Here is a 22,525-nt window from a genome sequence, read left to right as displayed (position 1 = left end):
AGCACCCCCCCAGTGTGCCCCTCCCCCATAGAGAGTGATACCTACATACAGCACTGGATAGCACCCCCCCCAGTGTGCCCCTCCCCCATAGAGAGTGATACCTACATACAGTACTGGATAGCACCCCCCCAGTGTGCCCCTCCCCCATAGAGAGTGATACGTACATAGGGGTGGCAGCTGCTGAATGTCTGGTTTACAATCATCTGGAAGCACGGTGAACAATCCACCGAGGAGCAATTCCCGTCCTGCCGCCTCTCCTTCCCCACATACTTCAATGTGTACGGAACCTGCCAACTGTCCAGGAATTCATCAGAGTCGTCGCTCGGAGTCAGGAGCCGCCCATTGGGCAGAATCAGATCATTCGTTGTGTTCCCATCGCACAGACCTGGGGGGGGGAGCGATCAATAGAGACATAGTGGGGGGGCAATCAATAGAGACATAGTGGGGGGGCAAATCAATAGAGACATAGTGGGGGGCAATCAATAGAGACATAATGGGGGGCAATCAATAGAGACATAATGGGGGGCAATCAATAGAGACATAGTGGGGGGGCAATCAATAGAGACATAGTGGGGGCGATCAACAGAGACATAGTGGGGGGCAAATCAATAGAGACATAGTGGGGGGCAAATCAATAGAGACATAGTGGGGGGCAAATCAATAGAGACATAGTGGGGGGCAATCAATAGAGACATAGTGGGGGGCAATCAATAGAGACATAATGGGGGCAATCAATAGAGACATAGTGGGGGTGATCAATAGAGACATAGTGGGGGGGCAATCAATAGAGACATAGTGGGGGGGCAATCAATAGAGACATAGTGGGGGGGCAATCAATAGAGACATAGCGGGGGGGCAATCAATAGAGACATAGCGGGGGGGCAATCAATAGAGACATAGCGGGGGGGGCGATCAATAGAGACATCGAGGACGAAGGGTTGAGGACCGAGGTCGAAGGGTTGAGGACCGAGGACGAAGGGTTGAGGACCGAGGACAAAGGGTGGAGGACCGAGGACGAAGGGTGGAGGGTGAAGGACGAAGGGTGGAGGGTGAAGGACGAAGGGTGGAGGGTGAAGGACGAAGGGTGGAGGGTGAAGGACGAAGGGTGGAGGGTGAAGGACGAAGGGTGGAGGGTGAAGGACGAAGGGTGGAGGGTGAAGGATGAAGGGTGGAGGGTGAAGGACGAAGGGTGGAGGGTGAAGGACGAAGGGTGGAGGGTGAAGGACGAAGGGTGGAGGACCGAGGACGAAGGGTGGAGGACGAAGGGTGGAGGGTGAAGGACAAAGGGTGGAGGACCGAGGACGAAGGGTGGAGGACGAAGGGTGGAGGGTGAAGGACAAAGGGTGGAGGACCGAGGACGAAGGGTGGAGGACGAAGGGTGGAGGGTGAAGGACAAAGGGTGGAGGACCGAGGACGAAGGGTGGAGGACGAAGGGTGGAGGGTGAAGGACAAAGGGTGGAGGGTGAAGGACAAAGGGTGGAGGACCGAGGACGAAGGGTGGAGGACGAAGGGTGGAGGGTGAAGGACAAAGGGTGGAGGGTGAAGGACAAAGGGTGGAGGGTGAAGGACAAAGGGTGGAGGGTGAAGGACAAAGGGTGGAGGACCGAGGACGAAGGGTGGAGGGTGAAGGACAAAGGGTGGAGGGTGAAGGACAAAGGGTGGAGGGTGAAGGACAAAGGGTGGAGGGTGAAGGACAAAGGGTGGAGGGTGAAGGACAAAGGGTGGAGGGTGAAGGACAAAGGGTGGAGGGTGAAGGACAAAGGGTGGAGGACCGAGGACGAAGGGTGGAGGACGAAGGGTGGAGGGTGAAGGACAAAGGGTGGAGGGTGAAGGACAAAGGGTGGAGGGTGAAGGACAAAGGGTGGAGGGTGAAGGACAAAGGGTGGAGGGTGAAGGACAAAGGGTGGAGGACCGAGGACGAAGGGTGGAGGACGAAGGGTGGAGGGTGAAGGATGAAGGGTGGAGGGTGAAGGACGAAGGGTGGAGGGTGAAGGACGAAGGGTGGAGGGTGAAGGACGAAGGGTGGAGGGTGAAGGACGAAGGGTGGAGGGTGAAGGACGAAGGGTGGAGGACCGAGGACGAAGGGTGGAGGACGAAGGGTGGAGGGTGAAGGACAAAAGGTGGAGGACCGAGGACGAAGGGTGGAGGACGAAGGGTGGAGGACGAAGGGTGGAGGGTGAAGGACGAAGGGTGGAGGGTGAAGGACGAAGGGTGGAGGGTGAAGGACGAAGGGTGGAGGGTGAAGGACGAAGGGTGGAGGGTGAAGGACGAAGGGTGGAGGGTGAAGGATGAAGGGTGGAGGGTGAAGGACAAAAGGTGGAGGACCGAGGACGAAGGGTGGAGGACGAAGGGTGGAGGACGAAGGGTGGAGGACGAAGGGTGGAGGACGAAGGGTGGAGGACGAAGGGTGGAGGGTGAAGGACGAAGGGTGGAGGGTGAAGGACGAAGGGTGGAGGGTGAAGGACGAAGGGTGGAGTACCGAGGACGAAGGGTGGAGGACCGAGGACGAAGGGTGGAGGACGAAGGGTGGAGGGTGAAGGACGAAGGGTGGAGGACTGAGGACGAAGGGTGGAGGACGAAGGGTGGAGGGTGAAGGACAAAGGGTGGAGGACCGAGGACGAAGGGTGGAGGACGAAGGGTGGAGGGTGAAGGACAAAGGGTGGAGGACCGAGGACGAAGGGTGGAGGACGAAGGGTGGAGGGTGAAGGACAAAGGGTGGAGGACCGAGGACGAAGGGTGGAGGACGAAGGGTGGAGGGTGAAGGACAAAGGGTGGAGGGTGAAGGACAAAGGGTGGAGGACCGAGGACGAAGGGTGGAGGACGAAGGGTGGAGGGTGAAGGACAAAGGGTGGAGGGTGAAGGACAAAGGGTGGAGGACCGAGGACGAAGGGTGGAGGACGAAGGGTGGAGGGTGAAGGACAAAGGGTGGAGGGTGAAGGACAAAGGGTGGAGGGTGAAGGACAAAGGGTGGAGGGTGAAGGACAAAGGGTGGAGGACCGAGGACGAAGGGTGGAGGACGAAGGGTGGAGGGTGAAGGACGAAGGGTGGAGGGTGAAGGACGAAGGGTGGAGGGTGAAGGACGAAGGGTGGAGGGTGAAGGACGAAGGGTGGAGGGTGAAGGACGAAGGGTGGAGGGTGAAGGACGAAGGGTGGAGGACCGAGGACGAAGGGTGGAGGACGAAGGGTGGAGGGTGAAGGACAAAAGGTGGAGGACCGAGGACGAAGGGTGGAGGACGAAGGGTGGAGGACGAAGGGTGGAGGGTGAAGGACGAAGGGTGGAGGGTGAAGGACGAAGGGTGGAGGGTGAAGGACGAAGGGTGGAGGGTGAAGGATGAAGGGTGGAGGGTGAAGGACGAAGGGTGGAGGACCGAGGACGAAGGGTGGAGGACGAAGGGTGGAGGGTGAAGGACAAAAGGTGGAGGACCGAGGACGAAGGGTGGAGGACGAAGGGTGGAGGACGAAGGGTGGAGGACGAAGGGTGGAGGACGAAGGGTGGAGGGTGAAGGACGAAGGGTGGAGGGTGAAGGACGAAGGGTGGAGGGTGAAGGACGAAGGGTGGAGTACCGAGGACGAAGGGTGGAGGACCGAGGACGAAGGGTGGAGGACGAAGGGTGGAGGGTGAAGGACGAAGGGTGGAGGGTGAAGGACGAAGGGTGGAGGGTGAAGGACGAAGGGTGGAGGGTGAAGGACGAAGGGTGGAGGGTGAAGGACGAAGGGTGGGGGGTGAAGGACGAAGGGTGGAGGGTGAAGGATGAAGGGTGGAGGGTGAAGGATGAAGGGTGGAGGGTGAAGGACGAAGGGTGGAGGACCGAGGACGAAGGGTGGAGGACGAAGGGTGGAGGGTGAAGGACAAAAGGTGGAGGACCGTGGAGGACGAAGGGTGGAGGACGAAGGGTGGAGGACGAAGGGTGGAGGACGAAGGGTGGAGGACGAAGGGTGGAGGACGAAGGGTGGAGGGTGAAGGACGAAGGGTGGAGGGTGAAGGGTGAAGGACGAAGGGTGGAGGACCGAGGACGAAGGGTGGAGGGTGAAGGACGAAGGGTGGAGGGTGAAGGACGAAGGGTGGAGGGTGAAGGACGAAGGGTGGAGGGTGAAGGACGAAGGGTGGAGGGTGAAGGGTGGAGGACGAAGGGTGGAGGGTGAAGGACGAAGGATGGAGGGTGAAGGGTGGAGGATGGAGGATAGAGGGGGAAGGGTTGGGTGTACAGGGAGATCACTCACCGCACAGCCCCATGGATGGTGGTTTGGTGGTAGAATTGGACTCGATTATCATCAGACCACTACTATGGAACCATTGGATCCGGACACTGGATGGAGTTTCTATGAAATACATATTTCCGGTGTCCACTATTCTGTATCCGTATTTCCTGACCATCGGCCACGCACTTCTGGAGTTTACTGACACCTGCCAAAGAAAGTCTTCACTGAACGATAGAAGTCACCGATACTATACATTTATATAGCTCTGACATATACTGCAGTGCTGTACAGACCTCAGTCTCTGCACCAGAGGAGCTTACACTCTAATATCCCCGGTTATTATAGAGAGCGGGAGAATTATCGTTTTATCTCTGGAGTTGATCCCTTTTTAATGCCAATATTCTGTTTGCTTTGTTAGCAGCAGCTTGGCATTGCTGAGCCCATCATCTACTAGGACCCCCAGGTCCTTCTCCATCCTAGATCCCCCCCAGAGGTTCCCCTCCCCCCAGGTCCTTCTCCATCCTACATCCCCCCAGAGGTTCCCCTCCATTGCTGAGCTCCTCCCTCCCCCATAGCTGAGCTCCTCCCTCCCCCATAGCTGAGCCTATCATCTACTAGGACCCCCAGGTCCTTCTCCACCCTAGATCCCCCCCAGAGGTTCCCCTCCATTGCTGAGCTCCTCCCTCCCCCATAGCTGAGCTCCTCCCTCCCCCATAGCTGAGCCTATCATCTACTAGGACCCCCAGGTCCTCCTCCATCCTAGATCCCCCCAGAGGTTCCCCTCCATTGCTGAGCTCCTCCCTCCCCCATAGCTGAGCTCCTCCCTCCCCCATAGCTGAGCCTATCATCTACTAGGACCCCCAGGTCCTTCTCCAGCAGATCCCCCCAGAGGTTCTCCCCCCAGTCTATAGATTGCATTCAGATTTTTGCCACCCAAATTCATTATTTTACATTTTTCTACATTGACCCACATCTGCCATGTAGCTGCCCCTCCCCCCACCCACTTTATTTTATTGAGGTCTTCCTGTAAGGTTACTATAGCTTGCTGTGAAGTTATTGCCCAGTTTAGCTTTGCATTCAGGGCCTTCTTTTGCATGGGCAAGCTGGGCAGTTGCCCTGGGGGGCCCCACCTGCCCAGCAACCCCAGCCAGGGGCGGACTGGCCTACCAGGATACCGGGAAATTTCCCAGTAGGCTGCCTGCCCTGGGGCTGCTTTGAGCTGTGGCTGCAGCACTCCGCTCTTTCCCTCTCTCCTCCTCCTGTGAGCTGGCTGGGTCTGTGTATTGCGGCCGCGCTGTAACAAGGTCTCTTCCCCCCTAAACCGGCTCATCTGATAGTAGATTGAATCAGTGTTCTGCCTATCACATGAGCCAGTCTTGTTACAGCACAGCCGCTGAACACAGACCCAGCCAGCTCCGTGATACACAGGAGAAGGTGCCCATTGTGTGTGCGTTACCAGGCGAAGGTGAGTCTTTATTAACTGGCACAGTGAGGCTGCATTCATGGACACAGCGAGGCTGCATTTGATGGGCACAGCGAAGGCTGCATTTGATGGGCACAGCGAGGCTGCATTTGATGGGCACAGCGAGGCTGCATTTGATGGGCACAGCGAGGCTGCATTTGATGGGCACAGCGAGGCTGCATTTGATGGGCACAGCGAGGCTGCAAAGATGGGCACAGCGAGGCTGCATTCATGGGCAGAGTGATGCTGCAATGACTGGCAGAGTGAGGCTGCAATGATGGGCACAGTGAGGCTGCAATGACGGGCACAGTAAGGCTGTATTCACTGGCATAGTGAGGCTGCAATGGTGAGCACAGTGAGGCTGCATTCATGGGCACAGTGAGGCTGCATTCATGGGCACAGTGAGGCTGCAATGACAGGCACAGTGAGGCAGCAATGACAGGCGCAGTAAGGCTGTATTCACTGGCACAGTGAGGCTGCAATGATGGCACAGTGAAGCTGCAATGATGGCACAGTGAGGCTGCAATGACGGCACAGTGAGGCTGCAATGACGGCACAGTGAGGCTGCAATGACGGCACAGTGAGGCTGCAATGACGGCACAGTGAGGCTGTATTCACTGGCATAGTGAGGCTGCAATGGTGGGCACAGTAAGGCTGAATTCATGGGCACAGTGAGGCAGCAATGATAGGCACAGTGAGGCTGTATTCACTGGCACAGTGAGGCTGCATTCATGGGCACAGTGAGTTTGCAATGGTGGGTACAGTGAGGCTGAAATGGTGGGTACAGTGAGGCTGCAATGGTGGGTACAGTGAGGCTGAAATGGTGGGTACAGTGAGGCTGCAATGGTGGGTACAGTGAGGCTGCATTCATGGACACAGCAAGGCACACTAAAGCAAGGCACACTAAAGCTGCATTTGATGTGTAATTGTGCACTGTATTGCCCGGGGGCCTATAATGCTCTTAAGATGGCACTGTTGCATCATCAAACACTGAGATTGAGCGATTTATCCCTTCCTCCAGATCATTTATGAATAAATTACTCGCTATTTATGACCACCGTTTGGACTCTCCCATGTAACCAGTTTTTTCTCCAGGTACTTCTAGCCGCCCTGATTGAGCTCTTACACTTCTTATTGCATTCCTTGTAGTGTTGTAATGCTGACAATGACCCCTCAGCCTTATATTTTTTTTTGTAATTTAAAAAACTTTTCATGTTGAAGTTTAACTTTCATTCTTTTAGATTTGTTGCCAAATGGAATACATGCCAATTTACAGTTTACTGTTTATGGCAGTGATGGCGAACCTTGGCACCCCAGATGTTTTGGAACTACATTTCCCATGATGCTCCACTACACATGAGCATCATGGGTAACATCTGGAGTGCCAAGGTTTGCCATCACTGGTTTATGGCAATGCTGTATGTAGCAATCATATCGATTTGTTTTGCTTTTCTTTAAAGCCCATTGTGAATAATGGAATTTGCACTATTTAACCACTTCAATACCGGGCACTTTCACCCCCTTCCTTCCCAGCCCAATTTTCAGCTTTCAGCGCTCTAGCGCTTTCAGTGACAATTGCGCAGTCATGCTACACTGTACCCAAATGAAATTTTTATCATTTTGTTCGCACAAATAGAGATTTATTTTGGTGGTATTTATTCACGACTCGGTTTTTTATTTTTTGCGATATAAGCGCAAAAAAGCGGAAATTTGGAAAAAAAAACAATATTTTATTTTTTCTATTTTAAAAGAAATCCAATAAAATCAAATTTTGTCATAAATTTAAGCCAAAATGTATTCTGCTACATGTTTTTGGTAAAAAAAATTCCGTTAAGTGTATAATAATTGGTTTGTGTGATCACGGACATATGTACGCAAATGATCATGTACATATGTGTGCAGGTGATCACGTACATATGTGTGCAGATAATCATTGGGACATGTGATTTTAGTGGGACATATGTGGGGGACATGTGTTTTTATTATTAGGGACATGTGTTTTTATTATTTGGGGACATGTATGTTTTGGGGACATGTGTGGGGACATTGTGTTTATACTGTGTGTGATGTGTTTATACTGTGTGGTGATTTGTGTGTACACTAGACTGATGATCAGTGAGTAAAAAGCTGTAAAAAACAGCTCATACTCACTGATCATCAGCCGGCTGCAGCGATCTGCTCTCCTCTCCTCAGCGATGACTTCTGTGTGAGGAGAGGAGAGCCGATTGCCTAGCAACCGGCTGTTTGTTTACATCACATGACGGCCGTGATCACAGAGCCCTCCTGCCGATCTGAGATGCGCCGTGTCCGGGTGACACGGGCGCATCGGGATCGCGCCGCTGCGCAGGCACGCACGCGCGATCCCGCTACTTCTGATGGACGTTCCTGAACGTCCTATCAGGAGTAGACGGCTCCCACCCGGCCGTATATGTGCATTGGCCGGGTGGGAAGTGGTTAATCTTTGTTTGTCTATGTGTTTATCCATGCAGTACTATTCTTGTCAATGATACTCTAAGCTCCTGAAGAAACTCGCTTACGAGTGAAACATGTCGAGCATCATACTACATTGACTGAGTTCACAAATGATTCTTCCAGATCTCTACGTATTGTATGGATGTATATCTGTATTCATGGTGCTGTTTTAGCAAAATCTGTTATGTTTTTGTATAATAAATTTCTAAGAAAATTTTTTTTAAAAAAAACTTTTTTTGATTGCTATGCGATTTTTTTCATATGTAATGTTTGATACCGTTAAAAGTCCCGTTTGAGGCTAGTCACCTCTCCCCCTGCTTTCCTTGTTTAAATGGAATACACGGGCTAATACCATTATTTAATATGTTCTTAAAGCACTCCCATTTTTTCTCAGTGTTGGGTGTGTCTAGAATTTGATCCCATTTAATATCTTATAGTATGAAGCACAGCTTAGTAAAATCGGCTCTGTTGGAATGAAGTGATCTTGCACTACCCTCTTGCCTTCTTTTCTTATGATTTACATGGAATGTGATTACTCGGTGATCACTGCTTCCTAATTGTTTCCCTTATTTCCACATCTGTAATCAGATCTGTGTTGTTCCACAATTGCTCCTCCCCCTCTCTCTCATTGCTGGGTTTTGGAAGAAGACAAGAGTTGGGCTTCTCTCTCATGTCTGCATTGGTTTCTCAGTCTCTGAATGATCCATTAGTTCATTGGTCCTCCTCTTACAAATGACAGTTACTAACTGCCAACATCTGGGCTGAGAAGGTCACTTACCTTCCTGCTGAGGCGATCTATGATGATCTGGTTGGACAGGTAAGTTAATTCCAACATGGATGAACACAGAGTAACGTTCCTGACCTCCTCCTGTACGAGACACATAATAAGACAATTATTATTATAACATTTATAATCACAAGGGGGTGTGGCCTGATCTCTGCCGCATGCTTTTTCAGTTATATGAAGAGGAGGATGAAGGGATCCGGGGTTACTCTCCTCCTGCCTATCCTTCAAACTTCATTCTTATCCACATCCCACCACCATCCAACCAACATGTGAGAGAAGCCACAGGATGGAGATGACCAAACATGGGTTACGGTTCTCTCACCTGAGGACGGGCGCCACACCTGGACACCTGGACTGTAATGGATTCCTCTTCAGTCAGGAGAACGATGTATGAGGCTTCTTTATACAGAGCCAAATAACGTCCATCGAAGGTGACAAAACTGAGATCTGAGAAGACCGAGCAACGGCCTGGAAGGAATAATGATGTCATGTGACTACATGGCGGGATGAAGAGGATGACAGCATAGGACAGCATAGCAGCATGGAGAAGATGACATCATAAGACAGTGAGTAGGGATGAAGAGCAGAATGATGACATCATTTTACACAACAGGATAGAGGGGATGACATCATAGTACAGCACGGAGAAGATGACAGCATAGAGGGTGGAAAGCAAATTGATGACATTATGTGACCACATAGAGAACATGACATCATAGGACAGCATGGTGGGATGGAGGAGAACATCATAGGACATAAAAATAAATCTTCAAAAGGTCACATGTAAGGAGCCACCCCGCCTCATCCACTACAAGAATGACCCCATCTCATCCACTACAAGAGCCACCCGCCTCACCCAATACAAGAATGACCCCGCTTCATCCACTACAAGAATGACCCCGCCTCGTCCACTACAAGAGCCACCCGCCTCGTCCACTACAAGAGCCACCCGCCTCACCCAATACAAGAGCCACCCCGCCTCACCCAATACAAGAGCCACCCGCCTCACCCAATACAAGAATGACCCACTTCATCCACTACAAGAGCCACCCGCCTCACCCACTACAAGAGCCAACCCGCCTCGTCCACTACAAGAGCCAGCCCACCTCATCTGCTACAAGAATGACCCTGCCTCGTCCAATACAAGAGCCACCCGCCTCACCCAATACAAGAATGACCCGCTTCATCCACTACAAGAGCCAACCCGCCTCGTCCACTACAAGAGCCAGCCCACCTCATCTGCTACAAGAATGACCCCGCCTCGTCCAATACAAGAGCCACCCCGCTTCATCTACTACAAGAATGACCCCGCCTCGTCCACTACAAGAGCCAACCTGCCTCACCCAATACAAGAGCCACCCCGCCTCATCTACTACAAGAATGACCCCGCCTCGTCCACTACAAGAGCCACCCGCCTCACCCAATACAAGAGCCACCCCGCCTCATCTACTACAAGAATGACCCCGCCTCGTCCACTACAAGAGCCACCCGCCTCACCCAATACAAGAGCCACCCCGCCTCATCTACTACAAGAATGACCCCGCCTCGTCCACTACAAGAGCCACCCGCCTCACCCAATACAAGAGCCACCCCGCCTCACCCAATACAAGAGCCACCCCGCCTCACCCAATACAAGAATGACCCGCTTCATCCACTACAAGAGCCAACCCGCCTCGTCCACTACAAGAGCCAGCCCACCTCATCTGCTACAAGAATGACCCCGCCTCATCCAATACAAGAGCCAACCCACCTCACCTACTACAAGAATGACCCTGCCTCGTCCAATACAAGAGCCACCCCGCCTCACCTACTACAAGAATGACCCTGCCTCGTCCAATACAAGAGCCACCCCGCCTCATCTACTACAAGAATGACCCCGCCTCGTCCACTACAAGAGCCAACCCGCCTCACCCAATACAAGAGCCACCCCGCCTCATTTACTACAAGAATGACCCCGCCTCGTCCACTACAAGAGCCAACCCGCCTCACCCAATACAAGAGCCACCCGCCTCATCTACTACAAGAATGACCCCGCCTCGTCCACTACAAGAGCCAACCCGCCTCACCCAATACAAGAGCCACCCGCCTCATCTACTACAAGAATGACCCCGCCTCGTCCACTACAAGAGCCAACCCGCCTCACCCAATACAAGAGCCACCCGCCTCATCTACTACAAGAATGACCCCGCCTCGTCCACTACAAGAGCCAACCCGCCTCACCCAATACAAGAGCCACCCCGCCTCATCTACTACAAGAATGACCCCGCCTCGTCCACTACAAGAGCCAACCCGCCTCACCCAATACAAGAGCCACCCTGCCTTATCTGCTACAAGAATGACCCCGCCTCGTCCACTACAAATGCCACCCTGCCTTATCTGCTACAAGAATGACCCTGCCTCGTCCAATACAAGAGCTATCCCGTCTCGTCCAATACAAGAGCCACCCCGCCTCATCTACTACAAGAATGACCCCGCCTCGTCCACTACAAGAGCCAACCCGCCTCACCCAATACAAGAGCCACCTGCCTCATCTACTACAAGCATGACCCCGCTTCGTCCAATACAAGAGCCAACCTGCCTTGTCCAATACAAGAGCCACCCGCCTCATCTACTACAAGAATGACCCCGCCTCGTCCACTACAAGAGCCAACCCGCCTCACCCAATACAAGAGCCCCCCCGCCTCATCTACTACAAGAATGACCCCGCCTCCTTCAATACAAGAGCCACCCCGCCTCACCCAATACAAGAGCCACCCTGCCTCATCTACTACAAGAATGACCCCCGCCTCGTCCAATACAAGAGCCACCCCGCCTCATTTACTACAAGAATGACCCCGCCTCGTCCACTACAAGAGCCAACCCGCCTCACCCAATACAAGAGCCACCTGCCTCATCTACTACAATAATGACCCCGGTTCGTCCAATACAAGAGCCAACCTGCCTTGTCCAATACAAGAGCCACCCGCCTCATCTACTACAAGAATGACCCCGCCTCGTCCACTACAAGAGCCAACCCGCCTCACCCAATACAAGAGCCACCTGCCTCATCTACTACAATAATGACCCCGGTTCGTCCAATACAAGAGCCAACCTGCCTTGTCCAATACAAGAGCCCCCCCGCCTCATCTACTACAAGAATGACCCCGCCTCCTTCAATACAAGAGCCACCCCGCCTCACCCAATACAAGAGCCACCCTGCCTCATCTACTACAAGAATGACCCCCGCCTCGTCCAATACAAGAGCCACCCCACCTCATCTGCTACAAGAATGACCCTGCCTCGTCCACTACAAGAGCCATCCCACCTCATCCAATACAAGAGCCACCCCATCTCGTCCAATACAGGGACCAACCCGCCTCATCCAATACAAGAGCCACCCCCCCTCATCCAATACAGGGGCCAACCTGCCTCATCCAATACAGGGGCCACCCCGCCTCATCCAATACAGGGGCCACCCCCCCTCATCCAATACAGGGGCCAACCCGCCTCATCCAATACAGGGGCCAACCTGCCTCATCCAATACAGGGGCCAACCTGCCTCATCCAATACAGGGGCCACCCCGCCTCATCCAATACAGGGGCCACCCCGCCTCATCAAAAGAGCCACCCCGCCTCATCAAATACAAGAGCCACCCCGCCTCATCAAATACAAGAGCCCCCCCACCTCATCCAATACAAGAGCCACTCCGCCTCATCCAATACAAGAGCCACCCTGCATCCTCCAATACAAGAGCCACCCCGCCTCATCTACTACAAGAATGACCCCGCCTCCTTCAATACAAGAGCCACCCCGCCTCACCCAATACAAGAGCCACCCTGCCTCATCTACTACAAGAATGACCCCCGCCTCGTCCAATACAAGAGCCACCCCACCTCATCTGCTACAAGAATGACCCTGCCTCGTCCACTACAAGAGCCATCCCACCTCATCCAATACAAGAGCCACCCCATCTCGTCCAATACAGGGACCAACCCGCCTCATCCAATACAAGAGCCACCCCCCCTCATCCAATACAGGGGCCAACCTGCCTCATCCAATACAGGGGCCACCCCGCCTCATCCAATACAGGGGCCACCCCCCCTCATCCAATACAGGGGCCAACCCGCCTCATCCAATACAGGGGCCAACCTGCCTCATCCAATACAGGGGCCACCCCGCCTCATCCAATACAGGGGCCACCCCGCCTCATCAAAAGAGCCACCCCGCCTCATCAAATACAAGAGCCACCCCGCCTCATCAAATACAAGAGCCCCCCCACCTCATCCAATACAAGAGCCACTCCGCCTCATCCAATACAAGAGCCACCCTGCATCCTCCAATACAAGAGCCACCCCGCCTCATCTACTACAAGAATGACCGCGCCTCATCCAATACAAGAGCCATCCCATCTCGTCCAATACAGGGGCCAACCCGCCTCATCTACTACAAGAATGACCCCGCCTCAACCAATACAAGAGCCACCCCATCTCGTCCAATACAGGGGCCAACCCACCTCACCCAATACAAGAGCCACCCGCCTCATCTACTACAAGAATGACCCCGCCTTATCTACTACAAGAATGACCCCGCCTCGTCCAATACAAGAGCCACCCCATCTCGTCCAATACAGGGGCCAACCCGCCTCATCCAATACAAGTGCCACCCGCCTTATCTACTACAAGAATGACCCCGCCTCAACCAAAACAAGAGCCACCCGCCTCATCTACTACAAGAATGACCCCACCTCATCTACTACAAGAATGACCCCACCTCGTTCAATACAAGAGCCACCCCATCTCGTCCAATACAGGGACCAACCCGCCTCATATACTACAAGAATGACCCCGCCTCAACCAATACAAGAGCCACCGCATCTCGTCCAATACAGGGGCCAACCCACCTCACCCAATACAAGAGCCACCCGCCTCATCTACTACAAGAATGACCCTGCCTCGTCCAATACAAGAGCCATCCCATCTCGTCCAATACAGGGGCCAACCTGCCTCACCCAATACAAGAGCCACCCGCCTCATCTACTACAAGAATGACCCTGCCTCGTCCACTACAAGAGCCATCCCATCTCGTCCAATACAGGGGCCAACCCACCTCATCTACTACAAGAATGACCGCGCCTCATCCAATACAAGAGCCACCCCATCTCGTCCAATACAGGGGCCAACCCACCTCATCCAATAGAAAAGCCACCCCACCTCATCCAATACAGGGGCCACCCCATCTCGTCCAATACGGGGGCCAACCCGCCTCACCCAATACAGGGGCCATGCCGCCTCATCGAATACACAGGCCTCTACACCTCATCGACTACAGATTCTCTTCCAGTTTTCCACCCTACTGCTCATACAGAAATATCACTGTTGCCCCATGCAGATATACAAACACAAATTAGGCCCCTTTCACACTGAGGCGCTTGTAAACTGCCAGTAAAACACTGAGCACTTTTGAAGAGCTTTTCAAGCGCTTTGCACTCATTTCAATGGGGAGGGGCGTTTTTCACCACCCTGCCAGCGCACTGCCCCAGTGTGAAAGCATTCATTGATTTTAATGGAAATAGGTCTTTGTGAGCTTTTCCGGCACTTTTTTTAGCGCTGTAGCACCTGTAAAGCACCTCAGTGTGAAAGTAGTCTTAGATTTGCTGAGTAGCCCTCCCAGCTCCATCTCCACTCATAATCCTGCCAACCAATCATTTCATAGCATGCTCCGCACTCACACACTTATACTTACATGCGCACTCCCACTTTGGACAACAACGGTCTCCATTTATTTGGACTGCAAATCCCAGGAGGCCACAGCTGGGTTGGGTGACATTATAAGGACAATGCTGGGACTTATTGACCTGGATTAACTGTCCGTCCACACAGATGTGTTTGATGCATTCGTTCTCGGTGTACGGCTGTGAGAGAGAGGACAGAAGTGACAATGGAGGTCCCTGGAGGTAATCGCAGCCTCCATGCGTGACTATCACAATATACAGAAATGGTACAAGACTATTCAAAATGCAGAATATTCTGTGGAGTGTAAACGACATCATCTGAAATGTAACATAGAAATAGTGTGAGTGTCCTACGATGGATGGAAAAGACAAAGCCAGGAAGCCAGGGTGAGGCAGGAGAGGTTGGAGAGGGGCTGGGGAAGCAGGTGGGGGGTGGGTGGTACTCAAAGCTGGGAAGGCAGGGAGTCCAGGTGGAGGTGGGTGGGTGAATGAATGAATGAATGAATGAATAACTTGTATAGCACTACATATGCAAACAAAATTGCCTCAAGGTGGTGGTAGTCAAAACTGGGAAGGCGGGGAGTCCAGGTGGAGGTGGGTGGTATTGGAACCTGGGAAGGCGGGGAGTCCAGGTGGAGGTGGGTGGTATTGAAACCTGGGAAGGCGGGGAGTCCAGGTGGAGGTGGGTGGTATTGAAACCTGGGAAGGTGGGAAGGCAGTGAGGTATAGGGTCTTGAAAGGCCAGTGTGGAGTATGAAGAAGAGGGAAGGGTTGGTAGGAAAAGAAGGTAGAAGGGTGCTGGGCAGCAGGGAGTCCAGGTGGTGGGCAAAGTTGGGAGGCAGGGATTCCAGGTGGGGGTGGGTGGTAGTCAAAGCTGGAAAGGGCAGAAGGGTGTTGGGAAGGCCGGGAGCCTGGGGGAAGGGAAGCAAGATAGAAATTCTGGAGTGAGGGGGGGGGAGGGGGGGGGGGGTAAGGGAAATAGAAGACTGAAAGTCTGAGAGAAAATAAAGTGGAAGAGGGCTAGAAAGACAGTAAGTTTCAGGAAGAGCAAGAAGCCTGGAGGAGGGAAGGGGAGGAGACTCAGAGGTCAGGAAGCCTGGAGGAGGAAAGGGGAGGAGACTCAGAGGTCAGGAAGCCTGGGGGAAGGAAGGGGAGGAGATTCAGAGGGCAGGAAGCCTGGGGGGGGGAGGGGAGGAGATTCAGAGGGCAGGAAGCCTGGGGGAGGGGAGGGGAGGAGACTCAGAGGGTAGGAAGCGTGGGAAGGGGAGACTCAGAGGGTAGGAAGCCTGGGGGAGGGGAGGAGATTCAGAGGGCAGGAAGGCTGGGGGAGGGGGGGGGGAGACTCAGAGGGCAGGAAGCCTGGGGGAGGGGAGGGGAGGGGACTCAGAGGGCAGGAAGCCTGGGGGAGGGGAGGGGAGGAGACTCAGAGGGCAGGAAGCCTGGGGGAGGGGAGGGGAGGAGACTCAGAGGGCAGGAAGCCTGGGGGAGGGGAGGGGAGGAGACTCAGAGGGCAGGAAGCCTGGGGGAGGGGAGGAGATTCAGAGGGCAGGAAGCGTGGGGAGGGGAGACTCAGAGGGTAGGAAGCCTGGGGGAGGGGAGGAGATTCAGAGGGCAGGAAGGCTGGGGGAGGGGGGGAAGGAGACTCAGAGGGCAGGAAGCCTGGGGGAGGGGAGGGGAGGAGACTCAGAGGGCAGTGTGCCTGGAGGAGGAAAGGGGAGGAGACTCAGAGGGTAGGAAGCGTGGGGAGGGGAGACTCAGAGGGTAGGAAGCCTGGGGGAGGGGAGGAGATTCAGAGGGCAGGAAGGCTGGGGGAGGGGAGGAGACTCAGAGGGCAGGAAGCCTGGGGGAGGGGGGAGGAGACTCAGAGGGCAGGAAGCCTGCCCGACCACAATGCACACAAAGACTCCCGTTTTTACCGTTGACGTGAATCCTTATTTTGCATTGTTCTGAGAACAACACATACCCGGATTATACTACCACTCCTGAGGATGGGAAATTATCTGCAGAGACACGCCACAGCCCCCCCCTCCCCCCCACGTGTTGATCAGAGACACGAGCGTACATCCCCCATAACCAATAATGTCTTTGCAGCTTGAACACACCCCCCCCAGACGATCGTCTGTGCATCACACAGGGGCCCTTCACTGGTGGACATATCCTCTTCTCTACAACCCCAGGAAGGTTTTCACTACCAAAACAGGTCTCAACTGACGTCAGTCTGCCCCAGTCAGCTCTTTAGAGCGGGTTGCGGGAGAACTAACACCGGGAGACACTGACAATACATATTACATACATCTTCATAAAATTTCCACAACATTAGGAAGGACATTCTCTAGAAAGCTGCATTTCCTGTAGAGGTCTAGATAGGAGATATTACCGTAGATATTGGCATTATATACAGCTAGTTATGGATACATCAGCGTATATATTATCCATCCATGGGATAATGTCTGCATTACTCACCGCACAGGCCAGAAAAGTTGCAGATTCCCGAGAAGGTAACATGGCGGACACGGTCAATCCCATCAGCTCCGCAGGAAAGCTGCTCTCCATCTCTCGGGTAGCCCCTGAGGAGGACACCAGTGGGATCTGGGTAGACATTGGCCTGGTTGTAGAGGTCAGTCGAGGTGGGATTCCAGTCTGGTTCACTGTAATGTTTAGACTGCGTGTAACTGGTGGAGGTGAAACTTCTGTGGGAGACGTTCTGGGTGGAGATGTGACCACTTGGGAAGTCTCTGGGAGGACAGAAGAGAATTCTGGGGGCACAATGGTCTCTGCTGCTATTGTTTTATTTGACATAATTGGAAGATCGGTGATTTCAGGTGTTACACTAGTTTGTGGGGGAAGTTGTGAGGTTACACCAATCTCTAGAGGATGCTGGGAAGTTAGACGAGTTTGTAGCGGACGCTGGGAGGGTCCACTGGTTTGTAGAGGGTGCTGGGAGGTTTCACTGGTTTGTAGAGGGTGCTGGGAGGTTTCACTGGTTTGTAGAGGGTGCTGGGAGGTTGCATTGGGTTGTAGAGGATGCTGGGAGGTTGCACTGGTTTGTAGAGGATGCTGGGAGGTTGCACTGGTTTGTAGAGGATGCTGGGAGGTTTCACTGGTTTGTAGAGGATGCTGGGAGGTTGCACTGGTTTGTAGAGGATGCTGGGAGGTTGCACTGGTTTGTAGAGGATGCTGGGAGGTTGCACTGGTTTGTAGAGGATGCTGGGAGGTTGCACTGGTTTGTAGAGGATGCTGGGAGGTTGCACTGGTTTGTAGAAAATGCTGGGAGGTTGCACTGGTTTGTAGAGGATGCTGGGAGGTTACACTGGTTTGCAGAGGATGCTGGGAGGTTACACTGGTTTGCAGAGGATGCTTGGAGGTTACACTGGTTTGTATAGGATGCTGGGAGGTTGCACTGGTTTGTAGAGGATGCTGGGAGGTTACACTGGTTTGTAGGAAATGATGGGAGGTTACACTGGTTTGTAGAGGATGCTGGGAGATTGCACTGGTTTGTATAGGATACTGGGAGGTTACACTGGTTTGTATAGGATACTGGGAGGTTACACTGGTTTGTATAGGATACTGGGAGGTTACACTGGTTTGCAGAGGATGCTGGGAGGTTGCACTGGTTTGTATAGGATACTGGGAGGTTACACTGGTTTGTATAGGATACTGGGAGGTTACACTGGTTTGTAGAGGATGCTGGGAGGTTGCACGGGTTTGTAGAGGATGCTGGGAGGTTACACTGGTGTGTAGAGGATACTGGGAGGTTACACTGGTGTGTAGAGGATGCTGGGAGGTTACACTGGTTTGTAGAGGATACTGGGAGGTTACACTGGTTTGTAGAGGATGCTGGGAGGTTACACTGGTTTGTAGAGGATGCTGGGAGGTTACCCTGGTTTGTAGAGGATGCTGGGAGGTTACACTGGTGTGTAGAGGATACTGGGAGGTTACACTGGTGTGTAGAGGATACTGGGAGGTTACACTGGTTTGTAGAGGATACTGGGAGGTTGCATTGGTTTGTATTGGATGTAGGGAACTTTGATCCGTTGGTAGGGGAGGCAGGGAGGTCATGTCAGTTTGTAGAGGACGATGGGATGGTACACCACTCTGTAGTGAATACTGGGATGTCAGAGGAGCAGATGACGAGCTCACTGGAGAAGGATAGGTCATATGTGGAGGACGTGTTCCTGTAACGGTATCTCTTGTTATGATGACTGATGAGGTCTGCATTTCTTTAGAAGGTGGCCCAGGAGACTGAGATTCCTTGATTGTTGGCTGATCGCTGGCTAATGTTTCAGATACAACTTCTGGCTGAGAGGCGGACATGAACTGCCTGCTTGTTTTATAGGTTTCGGCTGTTGACAGAGCTCTCCATTCAGTTCCATTCTCTCCTGACACAAATAAGGTTTCTGTTGGTCTTACAGATTCTGTCACATCGAACGAGGCTGTGGCTGTCATGAACTGGAGGGGCAATTCAGTGGATCCACCAACTGGTGTTGACTTAGTGCTTAAAGGTGACAGTGAACTGGGAATGTATGTTGTGTTAATTGCATCTGTTAACAAGGCCTTTCCCTTTGTGGTTCGAGGTTCTGCTAATTGTGTGGTAGAATAGGAAACAGCTGGAGATAATGAGGGAGAAATAGCTGGAGAGGTCTGATGACTTGGAGACTCGGTCATTCGGGAGGTATCCGTTACATGAGAAGTAAAGGTTGGCCCAGACATGGAGATGCTGGTCTCATCAGATGAAGACAAGGGTTTGGATGGCACAACATGTGGACTTGTTACATTTTTAGTAGACGTGGTTGATGAGGTCTTCATCAATGTTTCTTGTGTTGGCCCAGTGTGTGATGTTGACTGGGACAGGCCCTCTGGAGGGTACGTGTGTACAGAGACAGGCACTCGCTCTTGTACAGAGACAGGCACTCGATCGTGTACAGAAATATGGGTGGGTAGCAGCGTTCTCCCAGTAGATGGGGTCACTTTAGAAAAAACAGTGATGTTACTTGGTTCTTGGATGGAGGTTGTGAGCAGTAAAGAGCTCTTGGCAGGTTGTGTGATTATTGAGGTGGTGGACTTCTCAGAGGATGGAAGTAGATGGGTTGTGGTCGCCTCCAGAGGCGCAGTCACTGCGTGGACCTTTGTTGATGCAGAGGACGTTGAAGCCACTTCCGATCTCAAAGTTGTCTTAATGGGTTTTAAAACAGATTCTGTAAATTTCAAAATTTCAAGTATGTGTTCCTCTTCTGTGACCCGTGGTTTTGGCTTTGTAGCCAAATGAATTAGGTCTGCACTGGGTTTGGAGAGCGAGACGCGTGTGGTGGTGGGACCTGTGGTCCCCGATGAGGTTTTCACAATTCCAGGTGTTTCAGTTCTTGTAGTTCTGGATGATTGAGACGTTATAATCGGACTCCTGGTAGAGGTTGGTATAGATGTTCTAGAGGTTTCTGATACTGGAGAGGGTGATGGTTCTGATGACATTAGAAAATGCTGACTTATCTCTGCTGGAGTTTGTCCAGTATAAAGAAGAACTCCAGGCAGGCTTGTTCTAACAACACTGACTGCAGTTCTGGAGACTGCGGTAAGGTCGGTAGATACGGGTGAATACTTGCTGGTCTCCAGAGGACTTGTGACATACATGGGTGTGGGTTCTATTGGAGACGACTCTGTGGTGATCCTGGCAGCTTCTGGGAGTGTCACTAGCCTGCTGGAGAGCTTGGTGGTGGTAGACTTGGTAATAGAGGTATTAGTCATAGAAGGTAAGAACCCCTCAGTTGGGGTTACCAGTTTTGTGGCAATTAGGAAGGTTTGTGCTTTGGCTTGCCATGGTTCAGATGTCGGTGCAGCTCCTGAACTGGAGACCAGTGAATAGGGACTACTAGCAAAAGTGTGTAATGGGGACAATGAGGATGGGACCATTTGTGAATAGCTGGGCTTAGGACTGGTCATGCTGGGTCCTGTCACAGGAGAACTGCTAACAGAAGTATGGAGCGACTTATGAGGGACGGTTCCTGTCCTTGGGGTGCGCTCTGTTGGGACAGTTGTCCCCATCTGGGTTGACAGTGTGGTTGTGACGCTCTTACTGGTCAAGACTGTGGAAAGCAGTGCAGGAAGCACCGTGCTGGTTACATTTGGTAAAGCTGAGAGAGCAGTGCGGTCAGTCAGGACAGGAGATGTGACTGCTGGAAATACTCGACCCGCTGTCACTCCAGGTGATACTGCTGGGACTGTCTGAGTAGACGGAACCTGAGAAGTTAATTCCGAAGTCACATGCATTGTTTTTGTCACTTTGGCTGTAGATAGAACCATCTCAGGAGAGAGAAAAGAACTTGCTGGACTTGTGACGGCCCTAAACTCCGTCTTATTCAATGTTGTCTCTAATATAAAAGGACTGCTGGTCGTGGCTCTGCTCACTGTCCTGGTGGACTCCTCCACTTCCGTGGTCTGTACTGTGGAAGCCCTGACAGTCCCGGGAACTGATGGTTCAGGACGAGTAACTGCAGGTGATCCTGGGAACAATGTGGAAGAAGCAGCGCTGGGTACAACCCCAGGCAGGTGGCTGGTAGGAGTTCCCTCTGGAGGCACTTTATGGGAAGTGATTTGTGGTTGGGTAATAGAAGGTGGCAAGGAGAAGGAAGTCGGAGATTCAGTCACATTCAAGCCGCTGGCTGGTTTTTGTGGTTCTGTTATAGAAATCGTTGTGATCACAGCGGGTTCAATACCTGAATACAGAGAGAAGGAAATCATCAATTCCAAGTTCTCATCCCCCTCTTCTCTACACATCACAAGGAAAAGGATATCCAAATCACAATCATCGCCCCAACACCACCCCATGTACCCCACAACCCGTCCAGACCTACTCCTACTAAACACAATGCCCCCAAACTACCCACCTCAAACGTTCCCTCCATCCACATGTGTGACACTGAGGTGGTCTATATTCCCATCACACACATTTCTGGCCTTATTATCACCCAAGGCACATCTTCACCAGCACACCCCGGACCCCATCACCCAATGCACATCTTCACCAGCACACCCCGGACCCCATCACCCAATGTACATCTTCACCAGCACACCCCGGACCCCATCACCCAATGTACATCTTCCCCAGCACACCCCGGACCCCATCACCCAATGTACATCTTCCCCAGCACACCCCGGACCCCATCCCCCAATGTACATCTTCACCAGCACACCCCGGACCCCATCACCCAATGTACATCTTCACCAGCACACCCCGGACCCCATCACCCAATGTACATCTTCCCCAGCACACCCCGGACCCCATCACCCAATGTACATCTTCCCCAGCACACCCCGGACCCCATCACCCAATGTACATCTTCCCCAGCACACCCCGCACCCCATCACCCAATGTACATCTTCCCCAGCACACCCCGGACCCCATCACCCAATGTACATCTTCCCCAGCACACCCCGGACCCCATCACCCAATGTACATCTTCACCAGCACACCCCGCACCCCATCACCCAATGTACATCTTCACCAGCACATCCCGGACCCCATCACCCAACGTACATCTTCACCAGCACACCCCGGACCCCATCACCCAATGTACATCTTCACCAGCACACCCCGGACCCCATCACCCAATGTACATCTTCACCAGCACACCCCGGACCCCATCACCCAATGTACATCTTCACCAGCACACCCCGGACCCCATCACCCAACGTACATCTTCACCAGCACACCCCGGACCCCATCACCCAACGTACATCTTCACCAGCACACCCCGGACCCCATCACCCAACGTACATCTTCACCAGCACACCCCGGACCCCATCACCCAATGTACATCTTCACCAGCACATCCCGGACCCCATCACCCAATGTACATCTTCACCAGCACACCCCGGACCCCATCACCCAACGTACATCTT

At 52.9% G+C, this 22,525-nt stretch overlaps 1 protein-coding gene across 1 annotated transcript in view; it reads right to left on the bottom strand.

Moving 5' to 3' along the window:
- The window catches only part of OTOG (otogelin), a 217,270-nt gene that overhangs the window by 51,617 nt on the left and 143,128 nt on the right, over positions 1–22,525 (bottom strand). Inside the window, exons 36-41 of the mRNA XM_077453472.1 lie at positions 17,096–21,339; positions 14,644–14,812; positions 9,244–9,389; positions 8,913–9,002; positions 4,222–4,405; positions 165–385 (exon numbers count right to left, since the gene is read on the bottom strand). Coding sequence (XP_077309598.1) covers positions 165–385; positions 4,222–4,405; positions 8,913–9,002; positions 9,244–9,389; positions 14,644–14,812; positions 17,096–21,339 — 5,054 coding nt within the window. The remainder of the gene's footprint in view (positions 1–164; positions 386–4,221; positions 4,406–8,912; positions 9,003–9,243; positions 9,390–14,643; positions 14,813–17,095; positions 21,340–22,525) is intronic.

This window comes from Lithobates pipiens, unplaced genomic scaffold, assembly GCF_037356315.1.
Source record: "Lithobates pipiens isolate NorthernLeopardFrog02 unplaced genomic scaffold, aLitPip1_a1.2 Scaffold_24, whole genome shotgun sequence".
Taxonomy (NCBI): domain Eukaryota; kingdom Metazoa; phylum Chordata; class Amphibia; order Anura; family Ranidae; genus Lithobates; species Lithobates pipiens.
This window is presented reverse-complemented; position numbering and strand designations above follow the sequence as displayed.